The 23,523-nt window shown below is 38.4% G+C and overlaps 1 protein-coding gene across 1 annotated transcript; it reads right to left on the reverse strand.

Annotated features, from left to right (window-relative positions):
- Positions 1-2,139: 2,139 nt before the first annotated feature.
- On the reverse strand, positions 2,140-23,110 carry GBP2 (guanylate binding protein 2). Its single transcript, XM_010366149.1, is given in 10 exon segments — positions 2,140-2,381; positions 2,675-2,777; positions 13,597-13,809; positions 15,141-15,430; positions 18,123-18,366; positions 18,697-18,823; positions 18,825-18,899; positions 21,324-21,433; positions 22,277-22,404; positions 22,921-23,110. Coding segments are annotated over 10 exon segments (1,722 nt in total).
- Between the last annotated feature and the right edge of the window lie 413 nt (positions 23,111-23,523).

Here is a 23,523-nt window from a genome sequence, read left to right on the forward strand (position 1 = left end):
TTTATTTTTATTTAGAAAAAGAGACTATTCATTTATCTGAGAGTGACTAATGAACAAACAGAAAAAAATGTTATGATTACATAAAAGAGGAATTATAAGAAAGAATAAAGATGCTTTTTGCTTGCACAGAACTAGATACAAAATATTAACTGTTTAAAATGTAAAAACAATAACTAAATTGAGGCATAAACAAGACAAATCTTAAATACAAATGAACTAATATGTTATATTGTGTTCCCATGGTTGGGGAATAGGCAGTACCTATTCTATAGTCCTATTTAGGCTTTCTTAAGTATCATTGTTGAAAACTAAGAATATCTTAAAGAATATTAACAAAGTGCATAACATGAAATGACAGTGGAAAAATTAAGAGAACACTGAAAAATAATGACGAAGAGAAAAAGATGAGAAGAGTGTGTATCTGATGTATGCAAAAAATACTAATGCTAGTCTTATGTTATTCCTATTGTAAGATTTATCTCCATACATCTACGTGGAAAAACTGGTTGATTTAAACATAGAGGAAAATGTCCTACATTATTAATTTCTTCCTCTAAAAGTAGAAGACAAAAATACTCTAATTCTCAGACTTTCCCATGGGTAGGCATATGATTTAGATTCTTCCCTGCAGGTTGACTTTTGTGGGGCTTAGCTGGAGATGTGAGCAACTCAAAGATGCAACTTTTCATGGGGTAGGGGAGTGTTTGTTTACTGAAAATGTGAAGATGGCGGCATCCATTTACTCATAGCTGACACTGCAGAAGGTTCCAGCATTTCATCCGGAGATCATGGTGCTGGGTCATGGTAGCTGTGTTGTTTTCCCGTGAGATGCCTTTACAATGGTAGTATTATCCTTGGTGGAACAGCTGTAGAGTATGGTTCCCTCACAATTCTGGAGTATCTGTGTGCAACCTAATGATCTTAAAAATTAAATTACTTTTTACTTAAATTGCTGAGCAGATTGTTATTTGCTATGAAGAACTCTGAATAATACACATCCTGAAACAATTATAGTAGGATAATGTTTTGTATTAATGAATTATTCTTGATTTTTCGATCTGTCATTTATTTTTCCCCAGCAAGGCATTTACCCTGAGTACTTTTGAGGATATAATGTCATAGCAGAGGGGCAGAGAGAAAAATGAAGTCAAATTTTAGGCTTTATAGGATTATAGTCCTGGTCCTCAGAAGAATGGAAAGTAATTTGAGTTTGAGTTAAAGCTTTCCTTCTGTGTGTAGAAGTTATTTTCTAACTTCAGGAAAGGGAAAAGACTAAGAAAGGGAAACTGGAGAAAAGAGATCTAGGTGGCCTGGGAATGGGGCAGTAATTACCTAGAGGGTTTATATGGACAGAGAAGGTGGAGCCTCTACTCATATATGCATTCTGCACAGAGGCAACCACTTTCTCTGCCAGTGCCCACAGATCATGCAGCCTCCACCCAAATGAGAACTGCACACTCTCTGTACTTTAAAGCCTAGTTAAGTGTCCCAGATCTCCTTTCGCAGGTTCAAGCGATTCTCCTGCCTCAGCCTCCTGCGTAGCTGGGATTACAGGCAGGTGCCACCATGCCCAGCTAATTTTGTATTTTTAATAGAGATGGGGTTTCTCCATGTTGGTCAGGCTGGTCTTGAACTCCCGAGCTGAGGTGATCCGCCCCCCTCAGCCACCCTAAGTGTTAGGATTACAGGTGTGAGCCACTGCACCTGACCTGGTTAGGGAATCTTTCTACTCATAACAGTGCTTCCAGACATGAAGTCATAGCAGGCATGACAGAAACAAAATCCCTATGGATCCCTCTCAGTAGGAAAGACGGGCTAGATATTTCTCCAGGTACTCTGATGCAGAAAAGTTACTTATTGCTCATGAAATTATAATTACTTCATTTAGCAAATGAGAAACTAATAGTTCCTCTGCCATTAGAGGAAAATTTGATCACATAATGTAAAATACTTGTGCAGTGCCTAGCAATATTTGTTGGTGATAGCATAATAAAGAATTCCATGTGATTGTAGCCTGCAAGTAAACAGTCTTTACTAACCAGAGATGACTGGCATAAAAACAGGGAATGAAAAATGTAGTAGTGTCTGGGCTAGAAAGTTTTTTAGGAGGCATTAGGTTCTCAGCCTTACACTTCATTTTCAATAGGGGGCACTAGAAGAGAAAATTGAGATGATGCAATTGAATACCTGAAGTTTAAGAGAGAGGGTCTTCTCTTGCTCTGCCATAAACTGGGCCCTGTCCCTCTCCATCTTCTCAGTCAATTGTTTCACATGTTCCTGATAACTCTTATCTTTCTGTTCCATCATCTGCTCATTCTTCTTTTGTATTTCCTCCAACATTTTCTTTGCAGCTTCTGCAGATTCAGCCTTTATACGTTCCACTGTGGAAGAAAAATAAACAGAAAAAAATATGAATATTCAATTGTAGGTGTTCCCTTTTCCTTTCCCTCTTTTTTGTTTGTCTTATCCTTACATCATTGATAAAACTTCTCGTAATTTTGCCCTGGGTAACCAGAAAACCAATGATCATACAGATTAGTTAAGAAAACTCTCATAAAACTATGAATGATACTTGCCATCCTTTCTCTACAATAATAATTTCAGGTGGACCAATATTGCTAACTAACATTTTGAGGGCTTTCCAACCATGTAGAGTGTTTTCAGCTGTTCTCACCTTCAATCGCTTTTTCCTTTTCTGAGAGTGACTGGTCAGTCTGTAGAAGTGCATCAGCCACATCCTCCTTGGACTCCAAGTATTTTTTCGGCACCTCTTCGGCCTGGTTATACAGAGAAAGGTGGAATGAAGAAAGAGTGATGATGGGTCAGAGCAAAACCCTGCAATACATCTGTTAATTCAATTTAATTTTAGCATTCATGCAACAATTCACTTTATAATTCCAATAGTATTTCAGATTTAGTAGGTCTGAAATGCAACTCTGGATCTCCCTTTAAACTTATTCCTTCCCAATCACCCCAATTTTAGTAATTAATAACTCTGTTCATCTAACTGTATCCTGGATATCTTTCTTGTCTCACATATCCTGTAAACAATCATCTGCAAATTATGTTAGCTTTAGCTTCAAAATACAGCCAGAACCCATCACTTGTCACCTGCTTCATCCAAACACCCTAGTCCAAGACAGCATCACCTCCAGCCTGGACAATTGTTAAAGTTTCTGGTCTCTCTGCTTCCACTCTTTTTTCCCTACAGTCCGTTCTCCTCAGAGCAGCCAGAGTTTTGCTATATTATTTAAAGAAAAATCTTACCACTCGTATACTCAAACCCCTCTATTAACTTTCTAGTTCATCAAAAAGTGTTTCAAACTTCTTTCACTGGACTTCAACATACTCCCCTGTCTGGCTTCTGGTATCTGACCACTCCTCTGAACATATCTGTCACCAGTCGCTCCTTGGTTCACCACCAGGCAGCACATTAGCTTTCTTGCTATTCCTAGGACACAAGCCAATTTATTTATCTGGATCATTTCTGTTATTGGAAGTTCTTTTTTCCTAGAGTCCATTTGGCTCACTCTTTAACTTCTTTGAAGATTCTGCTGAAACTTGACCTCATCTGAGAGGCCTTCAGTAAGAACATACACATAAAATTGGTGCAGTTTTCCTTCCTCTTCTATACCTGTATCCTGCTTTTTCTTCAGAGTGCTTTTTGTCACTGTGACAGGGACTGCTAGAATCGTTCTAAATTTCTATTCTCCTCTGTGTACTTTGTAACAGACTGTGATTTTTTTTTTTTCCTGCTGGGCAGGTCGTGATAAAATACTGTCTTTTCTTTTTTTTTTCTCTTTTTATTCTTTTTGAGACGGAGTCTCTCTCTGTCACCTGGGCTGGAGTGCAATGGTGTGATCACGGCTCATTGCAACCTCTGCCTTCAGGGTTCAAGTGATTCTCCTGCCTCAGCCTCCTGAGTAGCTGGAATTACAGGTGTGCACCACCATGCCTGGCTAATTTTTGTATTTTTTTAGTAGAGATGGGGTTTCACCATGTTGGCCAGGCTGGTCTTGAACTCCTGACCTCAGGTGATCTACCCACCTCGGCCTCCCAAAGTGCTGGGAATACAGGTGTGAGCCACTGCACCAGGCCAATACTCTCTTTTCTACTCGACCTCCCTTATAGCTGAGGTGCCCATATGGCCAGACTAAATTCTGGCCGATAACATATACTCAGAAGTGTTATACAGTACATCTTGAAAATCTCTTTAAAGAAAGTTGACTGACAGCCCTTTTACTCTTTTGCTTTTCCTTTTTTACCCCATCTATAATGTGGAACCAAAGGCTGAATTTCTATGAGCCATCTTAGAGCAGAAATTGACTTTGAAGATCGAGGCCATATGCTAAGGGGCTGAAGCAGAACAAGGGATCTAGATGAATGTGAAGTCATCATAGCAGCATTCAGCTCTCTCTTCCTGATTTCTCACATACATACAAGAAAGAAAGAAACTTCTACCTTTTAAAGCCACCGTTGTTTTTCATTTTGAGTAACATATAGCCAAAGCTAATTCTAACTGATGTAACCTGAGTGTACCACCATAGAAGAATTGCTGAAGAGCATAGAAGAATTGCTAAGAGAATAGATTCTGCTACCTGCACTTGCATCCAATCCGTATCATTCATTATTTGTGTGATATTGGTAAGTCCTTGCACTTCCCTGACCCCGGGCTGCAAAGCTTGTGGCTCCAAAAGAGAACCTTTCCTTCCTCTTGAGGAGAGGAAAGAAAAGAGTGGGAAGAACTTTGTCTTGCATCTTGCACACCAGCTCAGCCACAGCAGGACAGGGTGTCAGTCGGAGTCACAAGGCCCCTGTTCCAGGCCCTCCTGGATGACATTTCTAGACACACCCTAAGCCAAGGGTAATCTGCTACCTTGAAGAGAAGGATCCAGTCCTGGCAGGATCCATCACCTACTAATTGAAGAGCCTTTGCACCCTGAATAACCAGCAGCAATACCCAGGTAATATGTTGAGGGCCTTGAGAGAGACTCTGAGGCTTGCTGCTTCAGGTGAGACTGAAGCACATTCTCAGCCATAGTGGCTATGGGGCAAGACTCCTTCTGCTTGAGAAAAGTGGAGGGAAATTTATGGAGGACAGTGTCTTGCACTTTAGGTAGCAGCTCATCTGCATGGGGGATAGAGCACCAGGCAGGCTCTCAGGGTACCTGATTCTAGGACTTTAATCTTGGATGGTATTTCTGGACCTGCTCTGAGCCAGAGAGGAGCCCTCTGTTCTGAAGAGAGTCCCAAGCCAGGCAGTTTTCACCACAAGCTGATGAAAAAGCCCTTGGGTCTTAAGACAATATTGGTGGTAGTCTGACAGTACTTCCCATGGGCCTGTGGTGGCTGTGGCCATGGGGTGAGGCTCTGAGCTGCCTTTGGAAAGGAGAGGGAAGAGTGGCAAGGACTGTGTCTTGTGGCTTGAGTGCCAACTCAGCTGCAGTACAATAGGACACCAGGTAGATTTCTAAGGTTTTTGACTGTGGTCCTTGGCTCCTGGATGACATCTCTGGACATGCCAGGAGCCTGAGGAAACTCACTGCCTGAAGGGAAGGACACAGGCCTGGCTGGCTTTGCTACCTGCCAATTGTAGAGTCGCAGGCTCTTGAGTGAACGTAAGTGGCGGTCAGGGAGTTATGATAGCAGATCTCAGGAAGGACCCAGTGTTGTGCTGGCTTCAGGTCTGACCTAGCACAGTGCTAGTTGTGGTGATAAAAGGGGTGCCTGTGTCACTTCACACTGAGCTCCATTTGGCTCAGAACAGAGAGAGAAAGACTTCATTTGTCTGGGAGAAAGTAAGAGAAGAGAACAAGACTCTGCCTAGTACACCAGAGAATTCTGGATCTTGCCCAAGACCATCAAGGCAGTACCTCTATGAATCTGTAAGAATCACAGTGTTACTGGACTTGGGGCACCCCCATAGCAGATACAGCTTAGATCATGATACCTAAGTCCTTCTGAATATCTGGAAAGCCTTCCCCAAAGGACAGGTACAAATAAGCACAGACTGTGAAGATTACAATAAATACCTAACTCTTCAATGACCAGACACAGATGAACAAGTATCAAGACCATCCAGGAACATGACCTCTCCAAATGGACTACATAAGGCATCAGGGACAAATTCTGGAGAAACAGATATGTCACCTTTCAGGCAGAGAATTCAAAATAGTTGTTGTATTAGTCCATTCGCACACTGAGACGTAGGTAATTTATAAAGGAAAAGAGGTTTAATGGATTCACAGTTCCATGTGGCTGGGGAGGTCTCATAATCATGGTAGAAGGTGAAAGGCATGTCTTACATGGTGGCAGACAAGGGAGAATGAGAGCCAAGTGAAAGGGGTTTCCCCCCTTATAAAACCATCAGGTCTCATGAGACTTATTCACTACCACAAGAACAGTATGGGGAAAACTACCCCTATGATTTAATGATCTCCCACCAGGTCCCTCCCACAACACATGAGAATTATGGGAGCTACAATTCAAGATGAGATTTGGGTGGGGACACTGCCAAACCATATCATTCTGCCCCTGGTCCCTCCCACCAGATCCCTCCCACAGCACATAGGAATTATGGGAGCTATAACTGAAGATAAGATTCGGGTGGGGAAACAGCCAAACCATATCATTCTGCCCCTGGTCCCTCCCGAATCTCATGTCCTCACATTTCAAAGCCAATAAGCCAATCATGCCTTCCCAACAGTCTCCCAAAGCCTTAACTCATTTCAACATTAACTTTAAAGTCCACAGTCCAAAGTCTCATCGGAGACAAGGCAAGTCCCTTCTGCCTATGAGCCTGTCAAATCAAAACCAAGTTAACCACTTTGTAGATACAATGGGAATTACAGGCATTGGATAAATATACCCATTCCAAAGGGCAGAAATTGGCCAAAACAAAGAGCCTAAAGGCCCCATGCAAGTCCAAAATTCAGCAAGGCAGTCAAATCTTAAAGTTCCAAAATGATCTCCTTTGACTCTATGTCTCGTATCCATTTCACACTGATGAAAGACGCAGATTCCCATGGTCTTGGGGAGCTCCACCTCTGTGGCTCTGTGGGGTATAGCCCCTTCCTGGCTGATTTCATGGAATGGCATTGAGTGTGTGCAGCTCTTCCAGGTACATGATGCAAGTTGTTGGTGGGTCTACCATTCTGGGGTCTGCAGAATGGTGGCCCTCTTCTCACAGCTCCACTAGGCAGTGCACCAGTGGGGCCTCTCTGTCGGGGCTTCAACCCCACATTTCCCTTCTGCACTGCCCTAGCAGAAGTTCTCCATGTGGGGCCCACCCCTGCAGCAAACTTCTTCCTTGACATCCAGCCATTTTCACACTTCTTCTGAAATAGAGGTGGAGATTCCCAAACCTCAATTCTTGACTTCTGTGCACTCGCAGGCTCAACACCATGTGGAAGCTGCCACGGCTTGGGGCTTGTACCCTCTGAAGCCATGGCTGGAACTGTACCTTGGCCCCTTTTAGCCACGGCTGGAGTGGCTGGGACACAGGGCACCAAGTCCCTAGACTGCACATAGTAGAGAGGCCATGGGCCTGGCCCACAAGACCATTTTTCCCTCCTAGGCCACTTGGCTTGTGATGGGAGAGGCTGCCATGAAGACCTTGGACATTCCCTGGAGACATTTTCCCCATTGCCTTGGTGATTAACATTCAGCTCCTTGTTACTTATGCAAATTTCTGCAGCTGGCTTGAATTTCTCCTCAGAAAATGGGTTTTTCTTTTCTATTGCATTGTCAGGCTGCAAATTTTCTGAACTTTTATGCTCTGCTTCTTTTTTAAAATAGAATGCTTTCAACAGCACCCAAGTCACCTCTTAAATGCTTTGATGCTTAGAAATTTCTTCCATCAGATACTCTAAATCACCTCTCTCATGTTCAAAATTCCACAAATCTCTAGGGCAGGGACAAAATGCCGCCAGTCTCTTTGGTAAAGCATAACAAGAGTCACCTTTGCTCCAGTTCCCAATGAGTTCCTCATCTCAATCTGAGACTGCCTCAGCCTGGATTTCACTGTCAGCATTTTGGTCAAAGCCATTTAACAAGTCTCTAGGAAGTTCCAAACTTTCCCACATTTTCCTGTCTTCTTCTGAGCCTTCAAACTGTTCCAACCTCTGCCTGTTACCCAGTTCTAAAGTTGCTTCCACATTTTTGGGTATCTTCACAGCAGTGCCCCACTCTACTGATACCAATTTACTGTATTAGTCTCTTTTCACACTGCTGATAAAGACATACCTAAGACTGGGTCATTTATAAAGGAAATGTAATGGACTCACGGTTTCATGTGGCTGGGGAGGCCTCATAATCATGCCAGAAAGTGAAAGACACGTCTTACATGGTGGCAGACAAGGGAGAATGAGAGCCAAGCAGAAGGGTTTTTCCTTATAAAACTATCAGATCTCGTGAGACTTATTCCTGACCACAAGTACAGTATGGGGGGAAACTGCCCTCATGATTCAATTATCTCCCACCAGTTCCCTCCCACAACACAGGGTTACAATTCAAGATGAGATTTGAGTGGGGATAGAGTCAAACCGTATCAGTTGTTTTGAGAAAACTCAAAGAAATTCAAGATAACACAGAGAAGAAATTCAGAATTCTATCAGATAAATTTTAAAAAGAGATTGAAATAGTTTAAAAGAACCAAGTAGAAATTCTAGAGCTGAAAAATGCAATCAGCATAGTGAAGAATGCATCAGTCTTTTAATAGCAGAATTCATCAAGCAGAAGAAAGAATTAGTGAACTTGAAGGCAGGCTATTTTTAGAGGGTACAAAAGAAAAATAATAAAAAAATGAAGCACACCTATAGGATCTAGACAATAGCCTTGAAAGGACTAATCTAAGAGTTATTGACCTTGAAGAGAAGGTAGAGAAAGAGATAAAGGTAGAAAGTTATTCAAAGGAATAATAACAGAGAATTTCTCAAACCTAGAGAAAGACATCAATATCCAAGTACAAGAAGGATATAGAATATAAAGTAGATTTAATCCAAAGAAGGGTTTAACCTCAAGGTATTTAACAATAAAACACCCAAAGGTCAAGGATAAAGAAAGGATCCTAAAAGTAGAAGAGAAAAGGGACAAATAACGTACAATGGAGCTCTAATATGTTTGGCAACAGAGTTTTCAGTGGAAAACTTACAGGCCAGGACAGAATGGCATGACATATTTCAAGTGCTGAGGGGAAAAAATCCTTTTACCCTAAAATGGTATAGCAGGTGAAAATATGCTTCAAACATGAAGGAGAAATAAAGACTTTCCTACAGAAACGAAAGCTGAGTGATTTCATTGACACCAGACCTGTCCTACAAGAAATGCAAAAGGGAGTACTTCAGTCATAAGAAAAGGACATTAACAAGCAATAAGAAAACATCTGAAAGTCAAGACTCGTTGATAATGGTAGGTACACAGAATAATATAACACTGTAACTGTGGCATGTAAATTCCTTTTATCTTGAGTAAAAAAACTAAGGGATAAACCAATCAAAATTAATAATTAATATACCTTTCAAAATATATACAATACAATAAAATATAAATAGAAAACAAAGTTACAAAGTGGGGGTATGAAGTTAAAGTGTAGAATTTTCATTCATTTTTTGCTTGTTTGTTTGTTTATGCAAATAGTGTTAACTTGTTATCAGCTTAAAAAAATGGGCTATAAGATGGTATTTGCAAGCCTCCTGGTGACCTCAAACCAAAACACATACAACAGATACACAAAAAATAAAAAGCAAGAAACTAAATCAATCAGCAGAGAAAATCAATTTCACTAAAAGGAAGACAGGAAGGAATAAAACAAGGAGGAGAAGACCACAAAACAACCAGAAAACAAATAACAAAACATTACTTATCAATAGTAATGTTGAATGTAAATAGACTAAACTCTCCAATCAAAAGACACAGACTGGCTGAATGGATTAAAAAAAACAAAGATCCAATGATTTGTTGCCTACCTCACCTATAAAGACATACATAGACTGAAAATAAAAGAATGGAAAAAGATATTCTATGCCAATGGAAACCAAAAGTAGCAGGAGTATTCAGTCACATTTAGACAAAATAGATTACAGGACAAAAACCATAAGAAGAGACAAAGAAAGTCACTGTATAATGATAGAAAGGTCAATTCAGAACGAAGATATGACAAATTTAAATGTATGTGCACCCAATACTGCAGGACCCAGATATATAAAGGAAATATCATTAGAGTTAAGGAAAGAGACTCCAATACAATAATACCTGGAGACTTCAACACCCCACTTTCAATATTGGATAGATCTTCCAAACAGAAAATCAACAAGAAAACATTGAATTTAATCTGCACTATAGACCAAATGGCCCTACTAGATATTTACAGAACATTTCATCTAGTGGCTGCAGAATACACATTATTTTCCTCAGCACATGAATGATTCTCAAGGATATCCCATATGTTAGGTCATAAAACAAGTCTTACAACGTTCAGAAAAATTGAAATGATATCAAGCATCTTCTCTGGCCACAATGAAATAAAACTAGAAATCAATAATAAGTGGAATTTTGAAAAGTATACAAGCACATGGAAATTAAACCATATGTTCCAGAACGACCAGTGGGTAAATGAAGAAATTAAGAAGAAAATTGAAAAATTTCCTAAAACAAATGCTAATGGAAATTCAACATACCTAAACCTATGGAATATAGCAAAAGGAGTACTAAGAGGAAGATTGTGACTATAATTGCCAACATAAAAAAGAAAAACTTCAAATAAACAAGCTAATAATGCATCTTAAATAACTAGAAAAGCAAGAGCAAATCAAACCCAAAGTTAGTAGAAGAAAATAAATAATAAAGATTAGAGCAGAAATAAATGAAATTGAAATGAAAAAACAATACAGAAGATCAATGAAACAAAAGTTTTTTGAAAAGTGTTTTGGTTCTTTCAAAAAGTTAGACAAAATTGACAAACTTTTAGCCAGACTAATAAAAGAAGAGAGAAGGTCCAATAAATAAAATCAGAGATGAAAAAGAAGACATTATGACTGATACCAAAAAAATTCAAAGCATCACTAGCAATTACAATGAGCAACTATATTCCAATAAATTGGAAAATCTAGAATAAATGGATACATTTCTAGCAACATACACTCTACCAAGATTGAATCTTGAAGAAATTTAAAACCTGAACAGACCACTAACAAGTAACAATATTGACATCATAACAAAACGTTTTCCAGTACAGAAAAAGCACAGAACCTGATGGCTTCACTGCTGATTTCTACCAAACGTATGAAGAAGAACTAATATCAATCCTACTCAAATCATTCTGAAAAATAGAGGAGAGAATACTTCCAAACTCATTCTACGAAGACAGTATTACCCTGGTACCAAAACCATACAAAGACAAATCTTAAATAAGTAAAAGTAGAATTACCATTTGATCCAGCAATCCCACCACTGGGTATCTACCCAGAGGAAAATAAGTCATGACACATAAAAGATACTTGCACACACATGCATGTTTATAGCAGCACGATTCACAATTGTAAAAATATGGAATGAGCCCAAATGCCCATCAATTAATGAGTGGACAAAAAATTGTTTTGTGTATATATATAAAACATATGGTACACACACATACACACACTATGGAATACTACTCAGCCATAAAAAGGAAAAAAACAATGACATCCATAGCAACCTGGATACAATTGGAGACTATTATTCTAAGTGAAGTAACTCAGGAATGGAAAACCAAACATCCTATGTTCTCACACATAAATTGGAGATAAGCTATTATATGAGGCCACAAAGGCATAAGAATGATACAATGGACTTTGGGGACTTGTGGGAAAGGGTGGGAGGGGGGCGAGGGATAAAAGACTACACGTTAGGTACAGTGTACACCAAAATCTCAGAAATCACCACTAAAGAACTTATTCATGTAACCTGTTCCCCAAAAACCTATTGAAATGAAATAATTTCAAAAACTCTACAATATCTCTAATGAAAATTGATGCAAAAATCCTCAGTAAAGTACTAGCAAACCAAATTCAACAATACATTAAAAGGATCACTCATCATGACCAAGTGGGATTCATCCCTGGGGTGCTCAACATATGCAAATCAATCAATGTGTTAAATTCTATCAACAGAATGGACAAAAACCATATGATCATTTCAATTGATGCTGAAAAAGCATTTGATAAAATTCAATATCCTTTCATTAATAAAAAGTTAAAAAAAACTGGGTATAGGTGGAACATACCTCCATACCTCAACATAATAAAATCCATATATGACAGTCTCACAGCTATTATCACACTGAATGGGAAGAACAACAAAAATACTTTCCTCTAACATCTGGAATACAACAAAGATGCCCACATTTACCACTGTTATTTGCCACACTATTGGAAGTACTAGCGAGAGCAATCAGCAAAGAGAAAGAAATAAAGGGCATCCAAATTGGAAATAAAGAAGACAAACTATTCTTTATTGCAGATGATATCTTATATTTGGAAAAATCTAAAGATTCCACACCAAGAAAACTATTAAAACTGATAAACAAAAATAAGATCCTGTTATTTGCAAGAACATGGAACTGGAAGTCATTATGCTAAATGAAATAAGCCAGGCACAGAAAGAAAACCATCTCATGTTCTCACTTATTTGTAGGATTTGAAAATCAAAACAATTGAATTCATGAAGATAGAGAGTAGAAGGATGGTTGTCAGAGACTGACAGGGGTAATGGGATGGTGTGGGGAGGGAGGTGGGGATGGTTAGCGGGTAAAAACAAGTAGAAAGAATGAATAAAATCAAGTATAGCACAACATACTTGATAGCATAAAATTTGGTGGCACAAAAAGGTGACTAATAATTTTTGTCACCCTTTTGTCAATAATAATTTAATTGTACACTTTAAGATAACTAAAAAAGTATAACTGGATTGTTTGTAACACAAAGGATAAATACCTGAGTCGACAAATACCCCATTTTCCATGCTGTGATTATTGTGCATTTCATACTTGTATCAAAACATCTCATGTACCCGTCAGTATATACACCCACTATGTACCCACAAAAGTAAAAAAAAAAAAAAAAAAAAAAAACAAATTTGGGATATTAGTAGTACATATTTTATAGAATTGCTCTGAGTATTAAATGAATTAGGCTCTCAGCACAGTTCCTGGAACACAGTAAGTGCAACATAAATGTTAACTGTTATTATTATTTGTTTATAAGCTATAATTTGATAATTGCCTGTGTGTACTTTGACAGAGATTGGTCTGTTTTTAACTGCTGTATCTCCAGCAACTTGACAAGTTCCTGGCATACAGTTAGGTCAAAATAAATAATTGTTGAAGGACTAGATGAATAAATAAATGAGTCAGTTTAATAAACCTTTTTTGAGGGCTACATCTGTGCTTCTGAGGAGGAATTCCTATTATGGTGGGCTCTCTTAGTGAATGAATCAGTAAATGGAAAAATGAAAGGCAGAGCCCCTCGACACCAGTCGCAGTGCCATTTACCTTCTTCCCAGTGGGCTTTAAAAGCATCCCCTCAGCGAGTTCCAAGAAATGGTACCCACTGTATAGATTACCTGTATCCCCTTCCTTGGCACCTGGTAGTACTTATTCTTCAGCTCCTGCTGCTTCTGAATAAAGAGACGGTAACCTCCTGGTTTAGAAAATGTTCCCTGCTTGACATCTTCTTCTAAAGGGCCAAATATATCCTGAAGTAAAGCCATGCAACAATCTGATGATGCTTTCTAATTCTGCTTACAAAAGTCATCTCGCCTTGCTTCCAACTGGGCCTGAGAAGTGGCAAAACAGCACAGATGTTTCAGTAAAGCCATGAGGAGGATGTTAACTATGTAGAGACCGAAAAATGCTTCTCCTGTAGAAATTGTGGCCTCTAAATAGAGCCATGCTCCTCACCTTGCTGTTAGATCCTAGAATATCCCTAAGTTGTGCTTATTGCAGAAATTGATCTGCTTCTCTGTTTGTGATTTCCTAAAGCTCCTTTCTCCTAGTTTTCCTGCTTCAGAGAATGATTCTCAAAGCACATACACATTTCATATGAAACTTTTATCTTTCCAAGTCTCTCATTTCAGGAGTAGTTCTGAGCACAAACACTGGAGTCAGGCAGCCTGCCTGGAGTTCCCAGCTCCACTACACTGTGGCTTGTGACACTCAATCTTTGTGAACTGAGGATTCCTTGTCTGTATAGCAGAGGAGCAATACCCATCGCATAGATTTCTCTTCAGGGTTATATGAGGTGATGTAAACTATTAAGCCCAGGGACTTTTTAGAAGTGCTCAGTAAGGAGTACCTGATTATTTAGTACATTCTTTAATATGAGAATATTTTTGTGTATTTTCTCAACATAGGGCTAATGAAAGTAATGAAGATTGTACCATAGGTATTTTCAGTATTTAGAAAGTCTCATAGAACAGCACATTTATCTACATTAAAGCACTCAAGATAACTTAACTACGAAGCTTTCTCTTTTCTCCTTAGGTTGGAAGGGTGACAATTGCTGACATCGGCTATCTAGCTTCACCAGAACCTCCGAATGTAGCAATGTATCATTTAGAAGATGGTGCCTTCCTAGCTAGGGAAAGGACTTCCACTTGTCAAGTGGCCATTCTACATGCAAAAATACTCTGTTCACTTGGAATGAGGCAGACGTTAAAAGCTGTTTTAAATAAAAAAATTTTCTCTAATACAATTTATATAATTAATTTCTCTTTTTTGACTTTCTGAATATTTTACCATTGGCTCACATTAAAAAAAAACAACAAATTATTAGGGTTATTTAAAAATAATTTAGTCCCCACTGATAATTATCAGGGAACATAGAAGCAATGCAATTTTTAATTTAAAAGGACAAAATAAGTTAAAATAGTCTTTAATAATGCAGTTGTACAATCTACTTACTTTCTTAAAATATGGGACCCAGATAGGAAAAACTAACAAAAGCAAATTTTTGTAAAAAATTAGCTGTCATTTTTTTAAAGGTCTAAGTCTTTTAATAATTATTTCAAATATGTACACATAACTGAGTGTAACTATTTTGGGGTCTAGAAAGAATTATTTTCCCAAGAAGGGCCCATATTTTTCTGCTTCTCATGACCTAGAACACCAAATATATCCCTAATTTCCTCTGGAACGTTTGGTCCACATCCTTGAAAGAGTTCTTCATGAAGACTTCAATGGCCTCTCTCTCACTGTCTCTGTGCAGGTCCAGCAGCTCCTGGAGGGTTTCCGTGGGCAGCTGCACCTTCTGGCCCATCTGCTGTTCATAGTGGGCAATAGCCTTTTCCACTGCAGCTGAGTTCTCTATCTGGGCCAAGGCCAGGACTGCGTTCTCCATGCAGGGCAGATCCCCACTGCTGATGGCATTGACATAGGTCAGCACCAGGCTCTCTAGACCTGCAAAAGGGAACTTAAAAAAAAAAAAAATGTGACTATCAGTTGGTGGGACAGAGTATTTTGTGTGCTTTTCAAGTGAGTTTCACAAATAATAGTTTTACATAAGTTTTGGCTAAAGAATAGTAATGGAATAATTTGTTAACCCGAGTCACAGAGGAAATTGAAGTTGCTCTTTCCTATTTCCTTCACCCAAAAGGAAGATACTGAAATGAATGTTAGGATATTTTGGGGCTGAAATAATACATCAATGTGTTTTCTTACCTTTCTTTTCTCTCACCTCTCCCTCTATTCCCTTTCTCTCTTCACTCCTAATTTATGAAAAAAGTCAATGAGAAAACTTAGCCTTTTTATTTTTATTAATTTTAGCGGTGCAGACCACTAGTCTGTTGTCTGGCTTAAGGTAAACATGTCTTCTTAGATATTCTCTCGTCAGAACTACAGATAGGGTAATCAACTCACTGAGTTTGCCAGGGCTTTGCTGGGTGTAGCAATGAAAGTCTCACATGCCAGGAAAACCTCATCTTAGGCAAACTGGAGTGGTTGGTCACACAATAAGAGCTGATTCTTTTTGACTCAATCCTGGACCTTCTCATCTCTCTGTAGTTTTAAGTACCATATGTATAGATGGCTGGTGTCTTTCGTTTCCTGCTTTGACATTTGTTTTAGGCTTTGGATTAAAAGTAAGTTTTGTACCTTTTTTTAATGCCTATTTTATATCCTTTACTGCATAAATCAGAAGAAACTCAATATTAAATAATCTAAATATAAAAACTTCATCCACTCTGAAAAACTATTTCTCCTCCTGATACTACTATCTCACTAAATAACACAGCCATTCAAGCAATTGCTAAACTCGAAACTCTGGAGACAGGCATGGCATTTCCTTCTTATTCCCCTCATAAATCCATATTCCCTCTATCAATGGGTCTTTTGGATTTAATATTCAAAGTATGTTTGGATCTTGTCCATTTTTACCATTTTCACTGCCATAATCTGAGACTCACTCAATGTCCATTTATTGCTCAACCACTGCAAATAGCATCCATCTCTCATTCCCTCCCTTTCACCACTCCAACAAATTATCTACAAAATATTCCAAAAGATATGTATAAACATAAATTAGATAACCTTACCTCACTGCCAAAAATTCTTCAAGATCTTCCCTAGAGCTTAGACAAACTCTAATCTCCTCAAAGTCCTCTGCCAGTCCTTTCAAGACCTGACCCCTTTATACCTCTCCAATTAGGACACCACTCTTATTCAGTCTACTCTTATTCCAATCACCTGTCTTTCTTCTATTTTCATTTAAAAATTGAGATGGAATTCTGTCCTGTCACCCAAGCTGAAGTGCAGGGCATGATCATAGCTAACCATAGCCTTGAACTCCTGTGCTCACATTGGGCCCTCCTGCCTCAGCCTTCTGAGTAGCCAGGACTCCAGGCAAGTACCACTGCACTTGGCTGATTTTTAATTTTTTCATAATGATGAGGTCTTGCTGTTTTGCCCAGGCTGGTCGTAAACTCCCAGGCTCAAGGAATTCTCCCACCTTGGTCTCCTAAAGTGCTGGGATTACAGGCATGAGCCTCCTGTGTTCTATTTTCTTGAAGTTGCAAAGTTCTTTCCTGCCCTGGGCGTTTCCACATTACATTATTTGCTGTAAAGCTATTCCTCTATGTGCTTTGGTTAGCTCCTAATCATTTATTTTATATACATATAAAGTGTATATATGTATTTGAGACAGTCTCACTCTGTCTCCCAGGATGCAGTGCAGTGGTGCAGTCTCGGCTCACTGCAACCTCTGCCTCCCAGGCTCAATTGATCCTTCAGACTCAGCCACCTGAGTAGTTGGGATTACATGTATGAACCACTATGCCTGATTAATTTTTGTGTTTTTAGTGGAGACAGGGTTTCACCATTTTGCCCAGGTTGGTCTCAAACTCCTGAGCTCAAAGTGATTCACCCACCTCAGCCTCCCAAAGTGCTGGGATTACAGGCATTAGCCACAGTGCCCTGCCAACTCAATCGTTTTTAAATTCTCATCTTACATGTGACTTTCACAGACAAGCATTCTCTCACACTCTAAATTATATCTCCCTGTCTCTCTCTCCCTTTACTCTTTCATAGCAGCCTATTATTTTTATGCATTGTGTTAATCACTATTTAGCATTATACTTTTTTTTTTTTTTTTACTTTTTACAAAAGTATCTTTTGCTCCTATTATGCTGGAATGAGGATAAAAGTCACATTTCTTTAATCCATCATTATACCCAGTGGTTGGTACATTACATTACAGACATTCCCTGAATATTTTAGAATTGCTGAACAAGAGAATTGTACTGCAGTTAATAGCAAAGTCTCACTTACATACAGTATTTGCTTTTTTCTTTGTTGCTCAGTATATATATCCTGGATGTTTATTTGATAAAGAGGGAGCTGAGAAGCTGGTGGAGAAGTTTACCATAGCAGAATTCAATTCTAGTTATTTTCTTTTTTTCTCCTCGCAAGGAATATGAGATGATACTATAGTTTTAGTTTTCATTTAAAATTTATATTATGATTTTCATGGTGTATTTTCCTTGCTATCAATAGACTATGCATTTGTCAGAAGTGACCCTTATGCTTTCCATTTTATCCTCTACAATGGGCAGAAGGAGAAAGTCCAGGTAGGAAGCGGGTAGAGAGAGTGACTCACGAGGCCCATTGACTGGAATGCCACCTGAAAGAGTCTTGACATTGGAATGGCTGAGGATGTAGGAACAAAATTCTGCAACTTGTTCTATGAAATCAGGGTTCAGCTCTTCCTCCTTTAGCTGCTCCAGGCGAGCAAGATACTTCTTCTGAACGGGCCAATCGAAGATGAAGCACTTCCTGTTGGGGAAGAACTTTTGGATGCACAACCGAGGATCATTAAAGCTTTTACTTTTTTTTATCAGTACCTACAGGAATGAAAATTAGAGGTGGTAAAACTTCACATTAATTACTTCAAATATGATCTTTCAATTTTATAATTTTCACAAAGCCTATGTAAGGAGGAAGTTAATTAGGAAGAAGAAATAAAAAGTTAAAGGGGTAGAGAAAGGAACGTCTCCAAGAAGAGGTAGGTAATGCAATTTAAAATTGATTCCAACTGATATAGTCAAGCAATGTCTCCATTTCCTCTAGCAGAACAGTCAGGAAAATACAGTTCACAATTTTAATTTTTAGCACTACACAGAAATGGTTATTTTGACATTATTTGCTCTCTATTTATTACCCAACCATCAGACCCAGTAACCTTTTCTTAGCTTTAGCGAAAGCTCCAGGTAGTCATCGGCAGTGATGGGTTCTCCATCTACTTCCAGTTCCAAGGTGAAATCTCTGGGAGTCCACACAAATGCTGGAATAAAACTCACAGTCAGCTGAGTCTTCTACAGAATTGTTACCAGGTGAAGAGTTTGCCTTGATTCGATCTGTCAGCTCTGTCACATAGCTGAGATGCTAAATTAAGAAAACTACAGAAAATGCCACTTTTTATACTACCTTTTATCCTAATGCTTACCTAAAATAATTTGGTTTCTTTTTATTAGCTCATTCATTCATTCACAAACATTTATTTACAGAAGTCATTCACTCACAAACATTTATTGAGCACCTACTATGAACCAAGCACTGTCCTAGGGACTAAAAATGCTGTAATGAATGAAACAATGCTACCATTAGAGAGCTTACATTCTAATGATGGAGACAAACAATGAACATGTAAACAAAAATATAATAAATTAGCAGGTATTGATAACAATTGTCTTGAAGGAAAATGAACTGGGCAACTAGCTCCTAACCTAGTGTATTTTTAGAAACTAGCAACCAAAAGACACTCATCTAACACTCTGGTGTCTCCCAAATCTACCAATAAGGAAGGCAGAGAATAACTGTGTATCTGCATGTGGTGCTGGTTTATGTAGTTTTCCAGGTAAATTATCTCTGACATTGTAGTTGAGCAATGATCTGAATGAATTGAAGAAACCAGTCATGTACAAATCCATTGGAGAAACATTGCAGACAGAGATCACAGACCCTGCAAGCCCCTTAGATAGGAAATCACTGAGTGTGTGAAACATATATCAAGAAATCCAGTGTGGTAGGGCAGAAGGTTAAAGTAAGTAGAGGTTGGGATGTGCAAGCTCTGTAAACCAAAGTAAGAAGTTTGAAATTTAATAGAAAGTTAATGGGAAGGCATTGGTGAGTTTTAAGTGAAGAGAGGATATAGTATGGTTTTTTTTTTAAATCATACTGGCTGGCATTGCATCTGTAAGTCAAGTGCATATGCAAAATCAAACAAACAAACAAACAAAACTGAAACAAAAAACAATTAGCTAGTTGAAAAGATAACCAAGACGAGAGGCAATGGAAACTTAGAGTTATCATGGAGGAAGTAGTGAGAATTGGCTAGTCTAGAGAAATAACTTTAATGGTGGAGCTGAAGGAATTTGATGATTAATCATTTCCAAAACATAAGAAAGGGAATCATCCAAGATGATTCCTAAGCTTTGGATCTGAGCACTTCTATGAATGATGTGGGAATTTATTGTGATTGGAAAGACTGGGAAGGAATTATTTTGGACAGGAAAATTAAGTTTTGTTCTGTATATTTTAGGCTCAAGATGTCTCTTACACATCTGAATGGAGATGTTGCATCAGAAGCTGGATACAAAAGTTTGAATTTGCTCACTGCTTGGGAATACAGATTTGATGGTGATTAACATATTGGTGCTACTGAAAGCCTTGAAGCTGGATGTGATCATCTGGGGACTGAAAGCAGAAAAAGAAAAGAGGCACAAGAACTTAAGAGTTATAATATTTAGAGGCTAAAAGGAGAAAGAGTATGGAGTAAAGTAATCTGAAAAATTAGGAAGGTGAAAAATTAGGAAACTGTGGTATTCTAATAGGAACCAATTCCAAGTGAAACAAGCATTTCAGAAAGGTGGAAGGGATCAAATTTATGAAACGCTCCTAGAGAAAAAAAGGCTTATGGAGGATTGGAAGATCAAATGAGGTGAGAACTGTGCATTACATATAGGAATATGAAGGTTATCTTGATGAAATCTAATTCAGTATAATGCTTGAAACTAAGCTAATGGAAATGGTGAGGTCATTGATAATGAACTAGGTTAAGTAATGTGTGAGAGTGGAGAATAACAATAAGAGTGGAGAGTTCCAATAAGGTGATGGAACTGAGTACACCAGGGTGTTAAATAGTTGTCTATTGGTTGCTATTCTCTAAAAAGACACCAGGAGCTAAAATCTTTAATGAATGAAGGATGTATTTATTGGAACATTGCTAGATAATTGCAACAAAGCATAGTGGTGTAGTCTGAGGGCATATGTATCAGATTCTCTTTTTAATGGTAAAGGAATGAGAAAGTGTCCATAACTCTAATATGGAGCAAGGAGGATACCTAACTCATCTCTTACACTTATGATATGCAAGGTATGGGATAAAAATTAGTCATCACATAAGACCACTGGAGAGGTCTGTAGGAGAAATAGTATCTATAGTGTATAGCTAGGTATCAGTTAGAAGGCAACAATTAGAGCAGATGATAAGAATATAGAGAGTTGCAAAAGTGAGACCATGAGTTCTAGAGGACATTGAGGGTTTGGACAGGGATAGGAGATTAAGTCAGATAGAAGATATAGAGTCTTGGGTGTCTGAGTGTCTAAGGATACATGTAACTGGGAAGACTTGAAGTTCTGGTGGAGATTGAGATAGAATGAGATGTTCAGCATAATGAGATTTATTAAAGAGAGGACTTATGAATTCTTCAGTACCTGTCTGTCTGCCTCTGTACTTGGTGAAAAAATCAAGCTGTTATTTTCTAGGTTTAGTGCTATTCTGTACCACAAAAAAGGATACTGAAGTTGGTCCATGGCCTGCTGGTTGATGGTTCCCATGCTATTGTACACAAAGGTGCTGCTCAGGAGGACAGCCAGGGCGAAGATCCAGGAGTCATTCTCATTGTCACCCTGTAAGTCATTGTAGAAGCCACACAGAAGAGTGACTAGCAGAATGTATAATCAGTTCAGATAGCTGAAGACTGACTGAACTCCAACTCTGTCTCTCATTAGTTGTGAAAACTTAGGTAACTCACTTCCTTATGTAGTATTTTTTTTCCACCTGTAGAATAAATTTTATTTATGAGGTATAATTTAAGGTATTATATATAAATGTATGTGTCAGTGGGAAACACATGAGCACTTGGTAGCAGAAGCTATTTTGATCCGCTACTAAAATTCAAACTGATATCCTAAACTTAGTTTATGACCCTATTCCATTTCCATGGCACATCATGGTAAGACATTTTTTACACAGTAGTTAAAATAAGCTCCTCTAATAAAAACTTTCTATGTCTAAGATTTATGAGTAGTAATATATTATCCTTAATGAACAAAGATGTTATTAGATTTTACACTTTGCTTCTCTTTCTACTGGTGCTCTTGTGGATGTGAATGTTTTTACTACCTTTATGGGATCCCGCTGTAAAAAGTCAGACGTGTTTGTAAAATGTCTACTGAAGTTTACAAGCACCTTCAGCAGCACCAAAACATTTTACTATAATATGAAAGAAAATGACTGAAAACATCATTAGCCATTATTTCATAGGTTTACCCATCATTAATAAATTGAACTTACTGTGCACCCTGAATGCTTATACTACATACATTTAAAAAATAATATATTAATGTAATGAACTAGAGTCCTAAATCCAGGAGTAGGAGTGATAGTGCAAAGAGGGTTATTGACCTGACCTGGTTTATGTAGATTTTAATCTACCTAAGTGAAATTTTTAAAATATTTATTTCTTTTACCTACTCTCTATCTCCCAGGCCCTCAGTGTCGAGCAGAACTAGGGTGTGTTCTGGCTTCTTGGGATGAGGCACACACCACATCCAGATTCCCTTGCTGTGAGACTGCACTGTGGAGCCCAGAGAGAAGCCTGCAAAAGAAGGAGAGGATAAAAGGGAAAAGAGATTAGTTAGTAGGGGTTTCTGGAAATTGAGATAAAAGTTAACATAATTGAAGTTAAAAGAGATAAAAGAAAGTACAACTGGCATGAATCTTAATTGCAATCCTGGAAATAGGAAAATTAGATATCTAATACACATTGAAACATTCATTTTTTCTTAAAGTTCATTGAAAGCTTGCTGTCACTACATGAGCACTTTAATAAACGTTTTATAAGTCATTGTTATAGAAGTTAATTTTCTTTATTAACATTGTATTCCTTCCAGAAAGGGACACTTATACTCTAAGTATAAAATAAAAGTAAAGTGGGAAGAAAGAGTCAGTTGACTGTGATCCTCCAAAGTCAGTGTAAAGAGCCCATTAATGGACTGAAAGTTAGCTTTCAACATTCATTCTCGTCTCTAACTTTCTATTCTCACATCCCTAGGCTGGATGTTCTCAGTGTGTATGGACAGAAGGGGCTTAGAGCTTTGCTGGTGTCACTCACCGTTTTTCTTCCCAGCCAGCTTGTTCATCAGGTAGGATTTGCCTGTGCGATAGAGGTCCACAATCGCCACCACCACCACAGGCTGCGTAATTGCAGATAGGATCTTCAGAGCTTCTGGATTCACCACCAGCTGCCCTTTAGTGTTATCAATGAGGCTCATTGGCCCCGGCAAGTCAATCTCTGGAGCCATGTCCAGGGCGTTGTTCCCTTGTGTGCAAGGAAAAAGATGAAATGGAAAGCAATTTTTAGGTAGCTAGCTATACTGAACTTTACAATATGGATTAAATTTTTGTTTTCTAGGCTTGAACTTTTTTTCATATATATTTTTTAAAGCCCGGTTTCTCTTTAAGGCTGTCTTACAAATTGGTCCACTGGCTTTCTTTAAAAATAACTTTATTTTGAAATAGACTTACAGAAAAGATGTACAACGGGTATGGAAAGTTCCCATATATCATTTCCTCTAATGTTAAAATTTTACATAACCGTAGAACAAGGATTTTAACATTGATACAATGATAACTAATCTACACTCCTTATTCACATTCCACCAGTTTCCCACTAATGTCCTTCTGCTCCATGATCCAGTCCAGGATTCCTCATTGC

This window comes from Rhinopithecus roxellana, chromosome 12 (genome assembly GCF_007565055.1).
Source record: "Rhinopithecus roxellana isolate Shanxi Qingling chromosome 12, ASM756505v1, whole genome shotgun sequence".
Taxonomy (NCBI): Eukaryota; Metazoa; Chordata; class Mammalia; order Primates; family Cercopithecidae; genus Rhinopithecus; species Rhinopithecus roxellana.